General features: G+C 29.4%; 1 protein-coding gene across 4 annotated transcripts in view; it reads right to left on the bottom strand.

Annotated features, from left to right (window-relative positions):
- LOC107452957 (carnitine O-acetyltransferase) overlaps window positions 1-19,876 on the bottom strand; it is a 33,770-nt gene extending 13,894 nt beyond the window's left edge. Inside the window, exons 1-8 of one of the 4 annotated variants that reach the window (XM_016069591.4) lie at window positions 19,756-19,872; window positions 18,285-18,494; window positions 14,554-14,640; window positions 13,028-13,140; window positions 10,277-10,330; window positions 7,696-7,861; window positions 4,424-4,595; window positions 2,128-2,303 (exon numbers count right to left, since the gene is read on the bottom strand). In XM_016069591.4, the coding sequence (XP_015925077.2) occupies window positions 2,128-2,303; window positions 4,424-4,595; window positions 7,696-7,861; window positions 10,277-10,330; window positions 13,028-13,140; window positions 14,554-14,640; window positions 18,285-18,494; window positions 19,756-19,818 (1,041 nt within the window). In that variant the 5' untranslated portion in view covers window positions 19,819-19,872. Of the gene's footprint in view, window positions 1-2,127; window positions 2,304-4,423; window positions 4,596-7,695; window positions 7,862-10,276; window positions 10,331-13,027; window positions 13,141-14,553; window positions 14,641-18,284; window positions 18,495-19,755 lie in introns of all 4 variants that reach the window. The other 3 variants (XM_043045026.3, XM_043045025.3, XM_071183850.2) reach the window with 3 other exon arrangements.
- Window positions 19,877-20,513: the final 637 nt, after the last annotated feature.

Genomic DNA, 20,513 nt, shown 5'->3' with positions numbered 1-20,513 from the left:
AAATACGTGTGATAATTATCTAAAAATAGATGGAAAGTTCGTATACGTCCACATGGCGATAATGAATTGTAAAGCCTTTCCTCGATTCTATTTTCGTTATCTTTAACAATAAAATATATAATTATACATAAGTACGCCATTGTTTTATGCTATAATTTGATTATGTTTAATGCAACTTAGCTTGTATGCCAAGTTTCTTCATTCAAATGTTTAACTAATCAATGGTATTGTGGTTGGAAACAAGTAATCTTTTCGACTGAATCATAGTTTAAAATTAGTTAATATAATTATCATGTACATGTCAGATGTTACGCGGAGCAATGCTATCTTCCTTAGTGTTTTAATTCATATCAAACAATTTGAGACAACAGCTATATCAAACAGTTTGAAATTTGGATTAGCGATCCTATTCCAAATTTGTCTGACATTTGATAGATACCTTTTTCAAAATGTAATTTCTTAGAAACATTTTTCGATCAAATTTTGTGTTTTGTCACGTAAAATGACATTTTTTAAAATTATGTAAAAAATTGTATACCTTCTGATTCAAAATTTACCGAATGAAATTAATTAAAATAGTGAAAAGAATCAATAATTATAAATTATAATTTTTGCCAGGAACTATGTTTGGATAAATAAATTGCTATGTTATTATTGTGTGCGAAAAATTTCAGTTCGTTTGTAAAGTTTTTGAGATATCTCGTAAAACGTAAAATTAACATTAAGAGGTCTACTTTCGATCGCTCTCCTGACCAAAATATTAGAATCGTATCTCCAGGATTGTGGCTATTCCCCAGATTTTGGATCATTATCCTTCGAAAAAAGTTACATTTGTTCAGAGAAAGTTCGTTTTTGTGTCTGATTTCATAGGTTAAATTATCGTCTGTACAAATTAATTTGCATTCTTAAACTCAACTCCTTGAGTCATTAAGATCGAGGTTTATTATTATATTTTTGTTTACTATACATTAAGGAAGAGACGTGTAAATTTTTTTTTAGTACTACTTGTTTGATTATCAAATTACGTTTCATCTGCGGTGTGGCATATAATGTAAATGTAAGCATTTATACGCATACATGTATGGATTCACAGTCGTTGTTGGTCATGGCATATTAGCTTTTAGTCTCTTAAGAAGAGGCACTGTGTGGTATTTATCGCACGAATACACCTAAAGTCTTTTGGAATAAAGAAAAATTTCCAAACATAAAACATTATGCTCGAACTCTACATGCGTTATCATTCTGACGTTTTCATTGTTATATGTGTATAAGCTTGAGAAGTTTTCAGCGTAAGGTTCACATTAAGAATATTTTTTAAGTGTTTCAAATTTCATGATCAGTTGTGTGATGTTGTTCATCACACAACAATCTCTACTTTTACCTGTTTTATTTTACCAATTACTCAATTGAATATGTTTACCTTGCTAACTTCCATTTAAAACCCATAAGTTAATATCTCTGTGTAAGCTATAAAGTAATTCTGTCATCTTGATATCTTCTGGTTTTTTGTTTTGAATGCTTCCGGAATTTTCGAGATGTCATCAAAAGGAAATGTCCGTTAAGAAAATTTTCCAATAAATTCTATCATTAATCATCAACGTTCTCAAGGTTGTCTAGTAGTAAAAGAGTGATTTGACTGTAGAATATATATATATATATATATATATATATATACATATATATATATATATATATATATATATATATATATATATATATATATATATATATATATATATATATATATATATATATATATATATATATATATATATATATATATATATATATATATATATATATAAATAAAATTTTAAAATTAGGTTACAATTTGGGTGCGCCAGTTAGCTTATAATTATTTATGAAACTAAAATGGATATATAAACGATGTTACTTGACTATACTTTTTTTTCATAAGGTTGCTTATGAGATTTTAAAAGTTTGCAGCTCCCAGTATGTATAATTGTTATGTTCATGTGATAAAAAAAAGATTGAAATGAAAAGTATCAAAGTCATATTTAGGCTGATTTCTACATTTCTCTACAGTCTGCGATTCCAGCATCTCTGTAAGTAGAGTATTAGCTGACCCGGCATTTTTATGTAAGGAAATCTTATTCAAAACCTCACCTGTAATGGTTTGTCATACCATCTATTACCACCTGCTTCAACAGTGCCACCATTAATGACCTGTTTATTGAACTGGTCTTTATAAGGTTTTAAAAGATCTTTTGATGGTTCATCTATGCATACAACAAGCAATGATCTCTGAATAGTTGCAAGTGATTTTCTGTTTACATGGTCATCTAATAAAAATATATAACGCATGTAAATACTTTTAGAAATATTTGTAACAGCATTAACACTCAAGTTACGAATATTAATTTCTAGGATTTATCTTGTAACTTTGAAAAATAGGGTGTGAATTTATTCATTCAAAAAGTTTCGACTTAACCACATCGTGTTGTTATGTTTTTATATATTCGACTGCTAATGTTCAATAAACCTATTTCAAAGTTCTCATTTGTGATGCTACTCAGTTTTAACGATGAGATTTTCCTCATTTCTTTGAAAGTTTAGGTTCAGAAAGTTTTTAGTTTCTTTTGGTTTTTAGTTCTTTGGAAGTTTTTAGTTTCAGAAGCAAATAAAAAGCCCTTTGTACTACGCTTGGAGATTATGACAGATTACACTGGGGAGCAAATGTCTTGTTGCATTTATGTAAATACTTGAGCTTACCTGGTACGTGGGGAATTCAAATCTGAAATTAGTTTTGCTCCTAAAGCTACAGATTTTTTTAATTAAATAACATTCTTAATCTATTTTTTGTTGTTAAAATATCTAAGTTTAACGTAGATCGCATAAATAGTACGACAAACTTCAAGGGGTTTTAGGGCTCATCATGATTAAAATTTCATAGGAACCCTTTCCCGAAAATGTCATCATACGTGGCTAGATGCACGTCCTTATTATGACTTGTTCAGAAACATATGATGAGAGCATCATAATAGAGAAGTGCCCTAGATGCGTACGACGAAATTTCCGGGCATGAGTTCTGTTGCAATTTCAATCATGATGATGCGCCATAACTCCCCTAAACGTTTGTCGTGACATTTATCCTTCTGTAATATATAACTCCTTTAAACTTGTAAATTTCGGCAAAACATGAACTAAAAATTTTACTAGAAGTTGTAGCTTGGACAGTGAAACCGATTGAATAGTTTTAAACAAAAAAAATGTGATTTTTCAGATGGCTCCTATTCAGAAAATGGGGATGCTTTTTTTGTTTTCAGTTGGCTTCTGTATTGCGTGGAGTTCAGTATTTTTACTGTAACTTAGAAGTTTTTTGAGGATTATCTTGTACTTGGTGTAAATTGACCATAACAAAAACGGCCGTAACATATATTTTTTTTCAAAAAAAGTCCCGAATATTGTTAAGGAAAACCCTTTAGATTCCTTAAACTGATCTTGTGAATAAATAAACACACCTTCTGTTAAAACCAGCAAAGAAATGCATATTTTAAACAATAGTTTTCGTTTTCTATCTTATAATAATTATGATTGAATTGTTTCATAATGATTGTATAATTCAGTAAAAAGGAAAGCAAACTTTAAGTTATTTTAAATTAAAAACTTGCTTAATAGGCATAGAAAGCATAAAGATTATGTAATAGTTTTTATGAATATATCCTGTTTTATCAAATATTGATGCTAAATTTTAAAAATGCATTTTTTACGTTTTAATTTTCAAAACAATGGGCATGTTTAGCAAACATTTGCAGTTTAATATTTTATACAACTTATTAAAACTACGAAAATTCTTCACGATAAACTTCCAAAAAATGTCGTGACAACTGTTCTTTTTTCTTTGTTAATGCTATCAACGCTAAAATGAAATAAAAGAGTACTGTTTAAAAACTGCTTTTTGAAAAAAAATATTTTCCATTATTCAGCTCGTCATACAAAATTGCCAAACGTATAAAAACTTCATTTTGAATTTTTTGTGCCCTGTGTGTTGTTATTTGAATTTGCATAGAAATTTTAAATATATGAAATGGTTTGCTATAATGAATTAACAAGATATAATTGCAGTGACGCTAAATTGTTTTACTTAACTTGCATTTTAAAAATTGATTTTTAGTGTTTATAAGTTTAATGGTGGTGATTATTTCAATGGCATTTTTACGTATTGGGAAGGAATAATTTAACATAATAAATTATAATAAGTAATAATTGTAACGAATTATTTGATGTTTTTAATTATAAGCAAAATGATTTGCATTGTAATAGAAATTTAAAGGGTTAAGTGGCATGAAACTTATAAATAAGTTAATATGTTTTACTGGATTTTTTGACTGGGTTATTCAGCCGTTTCTTAAAGGTTATAATAAAAAAATTATTTTAATAATTTATAAGCTAAATTACTTACATTGTAACAGTAATTTATAAGTTTTTGCCCATTTGTCTCTGTTAAGTGTGGTTAAAATACCTATGGGGTTTTTACTAGTTGGTGACATTTCCACTACTTTTCTCAACTGATATTCAATTTGATTCTCATTTAGAACATTTCCATCATTGTCATAGACATCCACACTGAAAAACTATGTAGATGTATGTAAAAGAACAAATATATACTAAAAAAAAAAAAAAAAAAACAAAGCATGCATATGGAAAAGAAATGCAAACATTTTTACCAGAATATTTTAATAGTTTTCTTAAAATTTTGAATTCCGAAAAAGTAAAAGAAAGATGAATTAAAACGTCTAGAAGCATTTTTTCAGAATCACTTAAAGAGGTCAAAGGCCAAACTTTTAAAGAAACTAAAAAAGTTGAATTTAGAGAAAAAACATAAAATTTTGATTTAGTTGGTTTCAAAGTCAAAAACAGTTGGTAAATTTATTACTGCCATGAAATTGAAAAAAAAAACTACGAAAATTCTTCACGATAGACTTCCAAAAAATGTCGTGACAACTGTTCTTTTTTCTTTGTTAATGCTATCAACGCTAAAATGAAATTTAAGAGTACTGTTTAAGAACTGCTTTTCGAAAAAAAATATTTTCCATTATTCAGCTCGTCATACAAAATTGCCTAACGTATAAAAACTTCATTTTGAATTTTTTGTGCCCTGTGTGTTGTTATTTGAATTTGCATAGAAATTTTATTTTACATCATGCTGGTTATAAAAATCTACAATGTTAAAAATTCTTAATCTCGTTGAACCACAACTTCTTTCAAATTTGCTGCAGCGTTAAATTGTACTAAGTTGAATAAATTAATAATTTGAAAGATTTAATTCTTTTTAAACTGAATTACTCAATAATATAGTATAACTTGAATGTAACACAACTCAATTTCGTCTTTTTTTACAAGCTTGAAGCATATTATTTCGTATTACGGTTCAAGGGACTAATGTATTATTTTCTGGAAATTGTAAAAAATTCAGGATCAAATTACTACAAAATGTACGGGTACTCAGGGTACCGGCACTTTTTACCATAAAATCCCTTTCTGCTAGATCATGTAGCGCAACAAAAAATCTGATATTCTGGAATTTTTACAGAAATAATTGCCTTAAAATCACTGAAACACTATAATGAAATAAATATTTCTGTAAAAATCACAGTTTAATATTCTACGTAAAAATGGATTTTACCTATGATGCACCTAAAGTCCCAGTACTTTATAACGCACCGCAATTTGATTCGAAATTCCTTAAAGTGTAGTGCAGTACTGCCTACACTTAATGATGATACGCCTGCCTACGCATAAACTTTATGCTTTCAAAGGTTTCTTTCTACGTAACAACAATTTCTTAGACATTAGTATTACTTATTTTTTATTACTTTTGCAATATAGTTGCTACTGTTGATGAAAAAAACAATTGAGTTCAATTACATATTATATTTAGCAAATTCTCATTATTTTCTTCCCGCATTTGCGTTACATGGAGAGGAAGACCACGAGAACCTCCCACGGTTAGCCTGTCGGTAAGGGGACTCTAACCCATGATCCGTCTACTACTGAGGATATTTCACGTCAGCACTGTGGTTGGTGCAGGCTGGATGTGGAATTCGTATCGATCAGCCATCGCTAGGATTCGAAACCCGGTTCACCTCATTGGAAGGCCTCATTGGAAGGCGAGCGCTTTATCCCCTAAGCTTTTGCGACTTTCCCTGCATTCCTTGGGAGCGACTATGCTCAGCAGTAGTTGCGCAGGTAATCTTTACTGTCTGTTCTGTTTCTTTAAGATGTTAACGACTATCGAATCACCCACCATGTGCGGAGTTTGATCAGTAATACGTTTTTTGACGACAAAAAACCCGTCTGTTGCAGACATTTACCGGAATATTTGTGAAGTTTATGGAGCTACTGCCATGAATGAAGGCAAAGTGCGTAGGTGGGTCAGAGACTTTAAAGCTGGCTGCGACAACGTCCGTGACCAGTCTCTCCCCGATAGGTCATCATCACAGACAATATGGTTGCTTCAGTTGAAGCAAAAACTCTTGAGAACAGACTGCATACTGAGAGATGTAATTTTGACACTCCATTACAATGCAAGGTCTCATACCGCCGCTCAGACCGGAGGTTTCTTGGACTTTTTTGGCTAGGATGTTTTGGATAATCCCCCTACAGACCAGAACTTGCGCCGAGTGATTTTTATCTTTTCCGCTATGTTAAATATCATCTTAATCTATCCTATATATCATCATGAAATTTATCTTAAATATCAAACCAATACAACGATGACGAAAACGTAAAAACAAGTTACCGGAACAGACGGCAAATTTCTGTTAAGAGAGTATGCTAAATCCAGGTATGGTATGATAAATGTTGACATGACAACTATGTTCGAAAATAGAGAAATGTATGCAGAATCTGAAAATAAAAGTTAGCTATTGAATTTTCTTCAGTTGGATTTGATTTTCAAGTAGCTATTACGTAAAAAACACTTCTCGTGTTTTGTTAAAATAGTTTTTTATGTGGCGAATATTTTATCTCATTAACCGTTAACATTTTTCTAAACATTACATTCTTCTTAACATTTTATTTCACTAAAAGTATCATTTAATAATAATTTATATTGGATGTCTTATGGAGGGAATTTTCCTACTTTGTGTAGAAATTTAAAGCTATGTTAAGTTTATTTCTTGAACGAAATATTAATTTAAAAGTTGGATATTAAGAATGGAAAGTAAAAGAAATATACTTTCGAATTACTATTCCGTGATTCAATATTAGATTTACTATAAATATATCGCTAATAATAACGTTTTCTTTGACTCTATTATTTTGCTTTGTTTACTTATTTATATTATTTAATTTGAATTTTTTTGCCCATTTAAATACTTTTTGGAAATCATGGGAAATATGAAATCATTACTGAAATAAGCAGAAAACTCAAGAAATTTTTTTTTTAAAAATTAAAATATAACTCATTATTTTTAACCAATAAATTAAAATAGCTGATATTAAGAATGGAAATAAGATGAATGCCTGAACTTAAAACATTTTGACGAGTTTAGTCCACCATATTTATATATTTATAAATTTATTAAAAATTAATATTATTAAAATCAATTATTAATTAAAATTAATTATGGTCATACCAGTCTATAGTATTCTATGTTCTGTTCTGTATTCATACTACTCTATTCCCATGCAAAACAACTAATTTTGTTTTAAATAATACACTTTGATTACCTGATTCTTATGAATGACAATAATGTGTTTAATTTTTTCATTATCCAAACCATAAAATTCAAGTTTATCTTTAGGTATAGCAGGAATTCGGCATGTGTAGAAAATTTTATAATAAGCCAGCAAATCATCAGATTGATCAGATTTAATTTGAATTGGTAGAAAATAGCTGAAATAAATTATTAAAATTACAAAACAATGAAAAGACAGCAATGAAAAGACATATAAAACGCATTTCATCAGTAGAGAGACAGGACTACACTATAAAAATTCTGGATTTAAATCTTCTAAAATTTATGGCAAAAAGTACCGGCCTTCAGAGTGCTGGTACTTTTTACTGTAATATAAATTTTTATCGAAAAAAAACTGATATACCGTTACTTTACATTAATAATTAACATAAGATTATTGAATCACTCTAATTAAATAAATGCGACTGTAAAAATTCTGGTGTAATATTTCGCAATAAAAATGGATTTTACGGAAATATGAATTTTACGGATGCTGCACCCAAAGTGCCGGTATTTTATAGCATAATTTGATCTAAAGTTTTTTACAGTGTAGTGTGAACATGGAGCTAAAGTTGATAAATGGAATATTTCTGCCATCTAAATTTTTTTAAAATATATTTTGTCAGGTTGGCAAAACTAATTTACATTTTCTCTTGTAGTAAGCATGTAGTTATGACAAGTTTGTTATATGTTTTAATAGTCACTCTTGATTTACTTTCTTTTAATTAATGTTTTACTTGACTTCTTTTAATTAACCGAGAATAAGTTAAAAAGTATAAATACCTCCATGGGACAAATGTAGACACATAGGTATGGGAATTCTCAAGACATGTAAATGTTAACAGGGTTCTAAATTTTTGTTAACCCTTTCACGCATAATTTTTATTAAACGTATTTTTCTTAATTTTGTTCACTATTTTGTATTAATTTGGGTCAAAATAAATTAAAAATGTTATATTTTGCATTTTAATAACTTATGGTTGTAAAATATAATATAAAACACAGGAGCCTTTCCTGTGTTAAAGATAAAATTTTCCAAACAGTAATTTTTCAAATTTGAATTCTCCATTTTCGTTTAGATTAGTTTTTGCTTAGGTTAATTCTTCAACGCAGTTTAAGATTTTTTTAATTAAAAATTATTGATAACTTTTGGAGTTTTATTATTTTTTGTAGCAACTTTAAAATGTGTACTTCCGAAACTCTGTTAATACCTCTTTCTCTGACAAGGGATTTAATATTAATTTATCAAACTATTTTAAAAGACATAGAAAACAAAACCATATTTGATTTAATAAAATATTATTCTATCAAACAAATATTAAAATGCAGTCAAATGCAGCAGTTTTTTTTACGTAATTGTATTATACTTAGATTAATTTTTAAATCTATATTTACATACATGTAACCTGGAAGGTTGCATATTCCTATTGTATATAAATTGTTCTGTAACAAATATCAAGAAAATCAAATTTTTTAGGCACTTGAAAACCTAACCGCCTGAATATCAAGCCCTATTTATTTGTTTAAATTATTTGTAAAATGTGATGGATGAGATCATAATAAATCAAAATTAATGAAATCAAATATTAAATGGTAATGTGTAATATTTGCTACCACTTTAAATATTCGAGAAAAACTCATCCATTAATTTTATGTATTTACTTAGTTCTATCATAAACTAAAATAAACATTGTTAAGATTACTTTTCTCAAAACTGTAAATTTAAACTGAATTGATTATGTTTTGATTTCACTTGCGTTTTCATAATAGCATTTTAAATAATAAGCTTTATGAATTGTTCCTACAAGCCCTATAATATGTCCACACTAGCCCTATGTAATGGGCCAGTGTTATTTGAAAAAAAAAAAATGTTTTGAAAAATGTGTACTGTTTTTGCAAAACGTTAAGTGTCTTCGAAAATCAATTCTAGGTAATTTCCCCCATAAAATTCGTTAACAAATTTGATGAAATGTTCTAAAATATTTTGGGAAATAGGAAAAAGTGATTCTCAAAGAAAAGTTCGTTAAATAGAAAATTCACTTCGTTGTTTGGGAGTTATTTTACGAAGAAATTTCCACAATATTCTTGATTCCTCAACCCCCTCCCAAGAAAAACCCCCTCATATAAGAGAAATTCGCAAAAAAAAAGAAGTTCGTTAAATAGAAGTTCGACTATAGTTTTAAAATTAGAAATTAAAGATTTTATTTCATTTCCTCAAAACAACAAATTCTCATTTCATGAAGTGTCCGTTTTCGGGATGAAATATTCTGCAGAATGTTCGCTTTTTTTAGATGGGTTCGTTTTAATGATAAATGATTTCTCAAAAAGCCCACTTTAACTATAGAACTTTTGGGAAGGATCATCAAATGACCTAAATTTCAACTAAAATAGAAATTTGAAATTTCAATTTTTGCTATTATTCTTTAAACTAAAACTACATATTTTTTCTTTTCCAAACTGAAACTTCAATTTGAAAATTTCTGAATTAGAAATAAAGTTTTTTTCATTCGAAATTTTGCATTAAATTTTAAGCTTTTAGCTTAGTAGACAGATAAAGAAATTATTTGACTTACTTGTCTATCGATTTCTTGAAATTCAGAAGTCCAGCTACCATCCTAGATGCCTGCCTAAAAATTAAAATCTTTGCATCTGAGAAATAGAATTGAGTATCGAAATTACGACAGACTTCATTATTTTTGAGGATCACATTAATATTTCATATTGTAACTATTAGCGCACCAATCATTTAAAGTGTTGAAGAGTATTTTTAAAATCTTTTTAAGCTCTATAAATAGTTTATAAAAGTCGTGGTGGCTCAGGGAAAAGAGTGTTTACCTTCCAATAAGATAAATCGGGCTAGAATCCTAGAGATGGCTGGTTGTTACAAATTCCGCATCTGGCGTGCACCGACCACAATGCTGAAATAAAATATCCCCAGTGGTTGACGGATCATTGGCTAGAGCCCTCTTGCTGTCAGGAGACGCGTGCTAGGTTTTGGTGGTTTTTCTCTCCATTTAACGCAAATGCGGGTTAGTGCGATTAAATAGTCTTCCACGAAGACAAATTACTCTCGATTCTTGATCCAGGAGTTCCCCTGTCTTCGGGATTGGTTTCAAAGTTACAAGGCTAAGGAGTTAGGCCGGGATAGTCTGGTCAGTGGGGTGTGGGGCCCATGTCCAAGAGTTCATGGATTCGGTCCCCACTGGTCGAAGACTCCCCGTGTAGTAAATGGTGACTGATGCACGTTAAATCTGTCGAGTCTCAAAGTCCTCCATGTTCCCATAACAAATCAATACCTCTGCGGGTACCAATCCAGGAGTTTCCTTGTCTTCTGGATTGGTTCAAAATTACAAGGCTACGGCGTTGAACATTAGTAGTCGTAAACCCAAAAATTGGGTCGACTGTTCAATGGTGGTCATAAAATTTAAAAGGCTAAGGAGTTGAACATTAGTAGTCGCAAACTTAAAAGTTTTGTCAGCTATTAAACGACGGTAGTAAAAAAATAAAAAATTAGTTTATGACGCATAAATTGCCAAATATAAGTTTTGCCAAAATGTTTTTTTTTTGTATTTAAAAAAAAATCAGAAATATTTTTTTTCAATTCTGAAAAGCATTATATCATTGAATGGAGATAATTATAAACATTTTCCCTGGATTCTAACTTTCCAATTTGTATTATATCAGTTTTATTTCAAACTTCATTGAAAATAATTTTGTACAATTTTTATAGAGCCTATCCAAAGAAACTATAACTTGTAATTTTAACAAGAACAAATTGAAGGGAGCAAAATATTAAGTATAAATAAATTATAAGATTATAATCGTTATGAAAACAAAAAAAAATACTGCATAAGCTGAATACATGAAAAGTTTTTCCAAAATATTATTACTTATTTATGACACTATTCACTTCGCGTGAGATAAGAGTTGGTAACAATTATAAATAATGATAAAATAAGGATCGTCATGGTAAAATTTAGCGATAAGCAAATACAAATAATTTCTATGAAATGATTTTAAATATTTCAAAAACGTATATTCTCATCAGACAAATTTTGTTTTTACTGAAAAGTGCGTAAAAAAACGGAACCACATTGAATAACAATATTCGAATCTCACGTTCTAACACCCAATCGTAACAGACACAAAAACGTACTTTCTCTGAATTTTTGACTGATTGAGATTACTGACCCACATTACAGGACGAAGTCACAATCTGGGAAATATGATCCTAATAGTTTGGTAAAGACAGTTGTCCAAAGTTTGACCCTTGTTGTTAATTTTATTTTTTGCGTATTTCGCCATACCTCGAGAAATTTTTAAGTAAAATCATGCATTTTTGGACACAATTATAAAATTAGTTTATCAAAAGATTATTCTATGCAAAAAATAACTTTTAATAGAAATTTAATATTTCCTATTGATGTATTTACTAATAGTTTCAGAGCTTTTGTAAGGTATACTAATTTATAAATCATTTTAAAGTACGTAATTTAAGATGACAAAATACAAAATTTGAGCGAAATTGGATGAATAGTTCACGAGGAATTGAATTTTAAAAGTATAATTTACCTATATCTTAGTATTCAAAATTCTTATCACTAAAAAAATAAAAAAATTATAAATATTTACTAAAAGTTAGTTTTTGTATGGAATTATCTTTGGATATATGGATTTTATAATTGTGAGCAAATTTTTTTGAATTCGCTGTAGATGTTCTCGAGATATGACGAAATAAGCAAAAAGTAAAATTAACTAAAAGGTCTGCACTTTGGACCACTCTCTTAACCAAACTATTGAGATTATATTTTCCGGATTGAAGTATATTTTGCCTAGCTCCTATATTTTGGGGATCAAATCAATCAAAAATAATGAGAAAAAGTATGTTTTTATGTCTTATTTCGTAACGAAAAATATAGTTTGCACTAATTAATTAGCATATTTCAGGTCACCCCTGTGAATCATTAGGATTGAGTCCCAGAAAGTGAAAGTCCGAACCTTAAAATCAAATGTCATTCAGGGTGGCCCGTTTCGCTCTTTCTTGATTTTTTAAATTTTTTTTTCGCACTCTGTGCGCCTGTAAATCAAACTTCTACAACAGCACTGTTCTTCGTACTATAAAACAAAACAAGCTTATGCTTATTTTTTGTCATTTTCATATTATACAGGACTAATACAGGAGAATGAGAAATTTTTTAAATATAAATTGATAAAAAAAATAGTACATACCACTTCCAATTCTTTATAAGAACAAATGTTTGTTTTCTTGGCAATATAATAATTATTATAACAAAAGTAACAGAACAAAAAACGTTGCTACTTACCAAAGTCTGTCTCCCTTGCAACTTTTATAATATATTCCACAGCTTGGACTTTTGTAACAAACTAGAGGTTTCCGATTTTCAAGGAAATATGTATTCAATTGCAATTCATCTGACTAGAAATAAATATTATCGTTTACAAGATATTTCTCCATAACCTAATATTTGATTTGATTTTTGAATAACCTTTAATATTTGATTTTTGAATCTAGTTAAAATTGGAGTAAAAAATATGCAAATTAGAGTAAATCAAATGCTCATTATCTAGACAAATCAGTTTTCAGCATTTAACGTATTTGCGTTACATGGAGAGGAAAACCACGACAACCTCCTTAGGTTATTCGGACGGCAAGGGAACTCTAACCCGTGATCCGTCTATCATTGAGGATATTTTACATTAGCATTGTAGTCGGTGCAAGCTGAATGCGGAATTCGTACCTCCATCGCTAAACTGGATTAGAACCCGGTTCACCTCATTGGAAGGCGAAAACTCTACCCACCATGGCTCTTTTATACAGCCTCTTTTCATATACAGCCCCCTCATAGGTTTTTACACCCTCCAAGATGAAATAGTTTTAAAATATGTATAAACCAGAGATTTCAGATGACGCTACGCTCGCTCCAGTGAGCAGGCCGAAAGAAAATACAAGAACAGTTTTGAGCTTTTCAGTGAACTGTGGGGGAGGGGAGCCCTCCAGTTTCCTTTTAAATTTCGTTAAATCTTTTTTACTTATATCCTTGTTAAATCTTGTTAAATCCTTATAATTTTTATCTTCATTAAAATATATACAGTCAGAATTCTTTCAATTGATGCTAATAAGTAATTCTTTATAGATTCTTAGAACAATAAGTAAAACGCAATGAGTAATAAATGGAAACAATTAATCAAAATTGCTTTGTTTATGTATCAGATAAAGCTTGTTTTTAATCTAAAAGCAATCTCTTAAGTCTAAGTGCATGAAGAAATAACATTACTGAAACCGGTAGTTTACTTTACATTTAGAAATATATTTGTAAAGGTGACGTCTTTTTCTTTCTTTTCTTTTTTTTACTGCCATTTGCATTTGCTATGTTTTGATCGTAAATATAGCATTTGTAGTTGAAATCACTGATGTAAGTTACTTTTACAGGCAAACTTGCAGAGTTCACTCAAATTCAATCATTATCTTTTACAATAATCTTTCCCAAATATTTTATATTCTTTTGAATGGTTTTATTACTTAAAGCTTTATTTACTTTCTTGTTTAATATTTTTTTTTTCAAATGAATAATTTAATAATTTTATTTAAGTTAGAAATTCTGATGAATGACTATTACAAGCACTGACTTCTTAATGTTTCGAAACGGAGAATGATTTAGGAAAATTTTTTTCCCTCTAAAATTACTGATAGTAACAAGATTATAAGAAACGAAGTTATTGCATTTTAACTGTAACGTTACCAAGAATTCTGGGTCATGTTATTTAATTCATAATAAGACGAATAAAAATTTTTATTTAAGAAATTAACGTCACAAAAATATATATTCACCCAATCATAGCTTCTTTTAGCTTTCTCAGCCAACATGGTTTGCAGCTTAGTTCCCAATCCATTAGGTGAGGCAAATTCATTCACAATCTATGAAGAAACATTTGTCGGTAAGCATTTTGTTCTGAGCACAGCTCAAAATACGTCGTATTTTCAAAAATGGACATAGCTCAAAATGAAAACGGACACAGCTCGATATGCGGATTTAGAAAAATGTATATAGCTCAAAATGCATATTTAAGAAAATGGATATAGCTCGATATGCGTGTTTAGAAAAGCGGACATAGCTCGAAACGCATATTTCCGAAAATGAACACAGCTTGATATGCGTGTTTAAAAAATGGATACAGCCAAAAATGAGTTTTTTATAGTTCTACTCGAATTTAACAACTAAACGAGAAATTTTGTGCTTACTTTTTCTTACTTATTTAAACATAATCATATCATAGCAACAGTCATGAACTTTGGGGTCGAGTTAGCTAGGCATATAACACTTGTAACTTTTCTAGCGATGTGTTCGTATTCAGAATTCTGCACGATAAAGTAATTTTTTAATATCCAAAGTAGTACACCACTATTATAACTACTATACTAGTATTATGAATTTATAAGATCCGTTGCAAAATTGTAAAAAAAAAAACAAACGAAACTGCTGAGTTTCAAAAATGGTAATTTAATAAAACGTGTGAAGTGATTTATAGTGAATACGATTGATGGATGATGTCACATGTATTAGTATGGTCTTTAAATCAAGAACCAAACTCATAAAAGAAGTTTGAAAAATTAAATAAAATTTTATGTTTATTTTCTTAGAAAGGTTTTGCTCATTTTTTAAACACGCATTTAGTCCATCTTCGTAAACGTGCACTTTGAGCTATGTCTATTTTTATGAACATGTATTTTGAGTTCTATCCATTTTCGTATAAAAGTATTTTGAACTATTTCTCGGACAAAAAGCTCAGGGTCGATACATGAATGTGATACTCCTACTACCTTTCTATCGTATTATATTTTGAATAATAAGATTATAAGTTAAAATAAACAAGAAATATATTATAGTACATGTTATAATTTAATAATAGTGAATGTATGCAATAGCGCAATAAAACAAAGAAATTGTGTTTCATGAAATGTAATTTCACTAAATGTAATTTTTTTCATATCTTTTTAATTTAAGTTATTTGTCTGAAGATTCAAATGCATTAAAAAAGATGAAATGAAACAAACTTAATTTAAAAAAATTCAATTGTCTCGTTTACTTTATGATTTAATAACTAATTTTCTATTTGTGTAGCTAATCAGTGAGTTTTTTAATTTTAATGTCAGCTTTTATAACCTGAATATTCTACCCAAAATGCCACAGCTAAATGATCCAGCAAGAGCAGTATCGTAATAAGCATAAAAAATAACTTTTATTAAGTTAATATATTGCTATGTTGTTTATAAGTTTCCTAAAACCCATATTTTCAATAAAGTAAATGGCTAAAAAATTTTAATTTATAAATAAATATGAACTATATAAAAACATGCTGGCGAGTTTTTCTCTCTGTAGCTTACAAGTAGAATTATAATGAAAGGCTTTTGATTAATTTTAAAATTTCGAATAAATTTCAAAACTATTTTTTTAGTAAGTTACATACCATCTGAATACTTCTTATCATATTTAAATGGCGTACGCGTGTTTAGAAGTCATAAGCAAGATTTTCATTGAGTCAGAAAACGGAATATGCGTAACATCTGTGACGAAAGTTTGAGCCTTAGCACTTATGATGATATTTCACAAAACAGCTTTATGTTTCAAAACAAGGATACCGGGATAGCCCGGCTGTTAGGGCGTGAGACTCAAGTTCGAGAGGGCATGAGACTCAAGTTCGAGAGGTCGTGAGTTCGATTTCCGATGGCCGATGACTCCCTGAGTACAAAATGGTGGCTGGTGCAAGCTAAATCTGTTGAGGTCACAAAGTCTTCCTAGTTCACATTACAAATCTATACCTCTGGGAATTCTGGAATGGAGATTGATCGAGCTATGTTTCAAATCAAAATTACGGCGAATGGATGGCGTGTGAATGTGATCTCCCTATTAAACGGGATGTGATGTATGTATGCTGTCTCCGGATCATCCTTAGGGATGTTTCCCAGACCGTCACCAATTGCTCACTGTGCAGTTCTAGTGCGACAAAACAAGTCCTGTGCTAACTACAGGATAATTGGGATGTTATAATTGTTGATCCGTTAAAAAGTTGGCATTTACATCTTTATATTGTAATTAGTCAAAATTTATATATTTCCTGAATACAGACTTTATAGCCAGAAGGTACTTGTTTCTTTAATCTAACAAATGTTTTTTCCCATTATTTTAAAATATTTAAGTAGACCAAAATTTTATATTTTTTTAACAAATTTAATTAAACACAAAAAATGATTAATGGTTACAGAACTTCAGATAATATAGCTATAAAATTTTATATGCTACCTCAGAGAAGAGAATCGTCAGGAATTTGTAACGCATGACTAGCTTAAATATTTTTTCATGTATTGATCAAAGATATTAAAATCAATGAATAATGCTCATTTTTATGTTTTCAGGAGTGCAAATAATGCAGAGAAGGGACAACTTCTCAAATATTAATAAATTTATATTAAAATGTTATATTGTGAGTTTTTTATTCGTATACTAGGTGATTTAAACATTAAAATTTAAAAATATTTCCCACAAACGCTTTTTGTTTTCACAAAACTACGATTCTTTTCTTATTAGCATTTTGCACCTTTTTAATAATTAGCGTAGTGGTTAAAGATGATCAAGACATAATATTATCATCATGAATAACTGTTACAAACTCACGACTGGGAATCATGTTGACACAGAGCATAGAGTTCTCACCTCTCAAAGAGGGGACGCATGTTCGTATCCCAACTATGGCTCTTCCATACGAACTTTGCTACCACAGTGGTGACACAAAATATCCTCATTGGAAGATGGATCATGGATTGGAATTCTCTTGCCGATGGGCTTACCATGGGATCTTTTCGTGGTTTTTCTCACCGTCTCATGCAAATGCGGATTAGTTTCATCAAAAATTATTTCGTGAAGGTTAGTTTGAGTTACAGGAGTTCCCTTGCCTTTTGGGTAGTCCTTGGGTTGTTTTGGATGTCTTTGTCTTCTGGTTTAAAAATACAATGATACGTAGTTGATCCATCTATCTAAGGGAGAGTCGTAAATTCAAAATTGGGTCGGTTGTACAGCACTGGCTATAAAATAGAAGAAAACTCAAGACAGTTATAATTTTTTTTAAATAACGGCAGGCACTGAACTTGCGTTCTTCGCCTTAGAAGATGCTGTAAGTGGTTCCTATTTATTGTTACCCAGTGGGCACCCGTGAATCAAAGTCACGGAGGCGAGCAACATTACCCACGCCACACTGCCACGAATACTTGCTCATAGGGTGGGCCACATTCATACAGTCACACATCAGATGACAACAGAGAGCGAGAGAAACATGCCCAGAGCGGGATTCGAACCAGCAGCCATTGGCTTCGCAGGTCAGGCATGCTAAGCACTCGGCCACCTGGCCGGCTCAGTTATTAAAATAAAAAATTCGTTAAAAATCGTTATTTAATTTTATGCCTTAAGAACTGTGTTAAAAAGTTGCTAAAGAGTTTTTTTTAATGAAAAATTTTAAATGTTGTTAAAGTATAAAAAAAATAGGATAAACTTAAAAAAAAAAGCTTACATTTGTTGTTTTTAAATATTCCTCACTCGACAGGAATGGGCGAACTGAGTATAAATATTTTGCCAATGTGGCTTGAAGTGGCGGTACAGGAAGTCGAGGAAGAGACATCTCATGAATCCAGAGATCTTCATTTCTTTTTAAGAAGGTGATGATAGAAGACGAGTAAGTAGATAATGGACTTCTACACGTCGGGACATATCTCACTTGTTTCTAAAAACAAATAATTATGAATTAACCTTTCAAATGACAGACTATGCAAATGAAATGATAGTATAGATTTCTGCAAATGATTTTATATTATTGGTACATGATAAATGCAAAAGTTATCAAAAATATGAATAAGCTTGGCAAATGCTAGTTCTGAAAGAAATTATAGATTATGCAAGTGTGTAATATATTCTTCAAATGAAATGATAGTATATATTTGCATGTAGCATTTGCATTTCTATGGGAATTAACTCAGAAAATGCAAAAATAATGAATATAAATTAGCTTTAAAAATGATAAATGCAAATGATAATAATTATTATAAATTTACTTTTCAAATCAATGTTTATTCAAATTAAACGATAAGTTTTTCAAATGAAGTGATAGCTTTTAAGGTGTATAAATTTCTAAATGATAGATACAGAATTTTGTCTTTAAAAATACTCTTTTGTCCCAAGAATTTTGAAATTCGTTGCTACTTTTTACCATATAATCCGTTTTTGCAGTAACATTTTAAGAAACAAAAAATCTGAAATATCGTAATTTTTACGGTAATATTTATCGTAAAATCATTGAAGCACTGCAAAAAATAATTTGTCATGGTAAAATGGATTTAATGGTAAAATTAATTTTACGATGATGCACCCAGGGTGCTGATACATTTTACCGTAATTTGATCAGAATTTGTTTATATTGTAGAACATTGAAATTATATAACAAAAATAAGAGTGGTATTTTCATACTTCACAAATAATTTAAAAGTTATAAGTAATACGCTAAAACATTTTCCCATTACGTCTTCAGCCTTTAGCTAGACACATTATATTATTAGATTATTTGTTACTTCAATTAAATGGTTATTTTCGGCAACTTTGAGCATCAAACTCACAAGAAAAAAAAAACCTGTAGGTGAAGATAAAATTTTGCATAAAAATAAACTGCTATGTAAACCATAATGACATGCGAAAAAACGTATATTTCGTAATTTAGAAAGCTGCTAATTCAAAACATACTTCAATATTTATCTGACTTAAAATTCTGATTATTTTACTTAATTGTCATTGATGCACTGAATTTAAAATGAAGAGAAAAAAACACGGAAGAAAACAGAGAAGATGGATAATTTTTGAGTTACATAATAGTAATTATGATTATGATATTATAAAAAGTAATATTGAACATCAAATTTGATTTATGAAATAGCAACAACAATACATAAAAATGCATTTAATTTTAATAACCCACGCATTAAAAAGAATATTACCATAAATCTGGAAAACCTCATTTTTTTCAAGAGCTGTGCTTTACTATGATTTTTTAAGCTCATAACATATTTCAGTTTGGAACATATTGCTTGTAATTTTTTTTCTATTATATTATGTGAGTAATACAAAGTTATTAATGGCACTATAAAATTTGATAACAAAAAAGCTGTGCATACAGATAATAATAGCAAATGGTTTTCTGTTTAACTCACAGGAAAGGTATGCGAATTGTTATGTAGAAATGAAATCGATTTTTTATTAGGAAATAATATTTCAATTTTAATTTTTTTATTGAAGTTTTGTAATTTTTTAACTTTATTTCTAACTTTAAGGCCAGTAGAACTTCGTCTGCGAGACGAATACTGTAGGCTTTGATGAATCGAATATAAATCAGTACATATTCCAAAATAAAGAGATTTTATTTAATGTTTTGTCTATTTCGAAAATAATATGGATAATATTTTCTGATAATTCTAATACTTGGAATATTAATAATATTCTCAAAGTAAATATTTGTAATTCTTTTTTAAACAAATAATGTATTAAAATAAGTCAGTAATCAGATAAGTAAGTGTCATTTTGGGAACTTGTCAGTAGTATATGGTTTTAATTTAATAAAATAATATAACCGTAGCTGATACCCTCTAACTCAGAATTTTTATTAAACATATTTTTACTGCTTTTTTTATTATTTTGTATTAATTTAGGTCGAAATAAGAGAAAAATATTATATTAAGATTTTTAATAATTTATGGTA

This window comes from Parasteatoda tepidariorum, chromosome 10 (assembly GCF_982258835.1).
Source record: "Parasteatoda tepidariorum strain Cologne lab strain chromosome 10, Ptep-v5.0, whole genome shotgun sequence".
NCBI lineage: Eukaryota > Metazoa > Arthropoda > Arachnida > Araneae > Theridiidae > Parasteatoda > Parasteatoda tepidariorum.
This window is presented reverse-complemented; position numbering and strand designations above follow the sequence as displayed.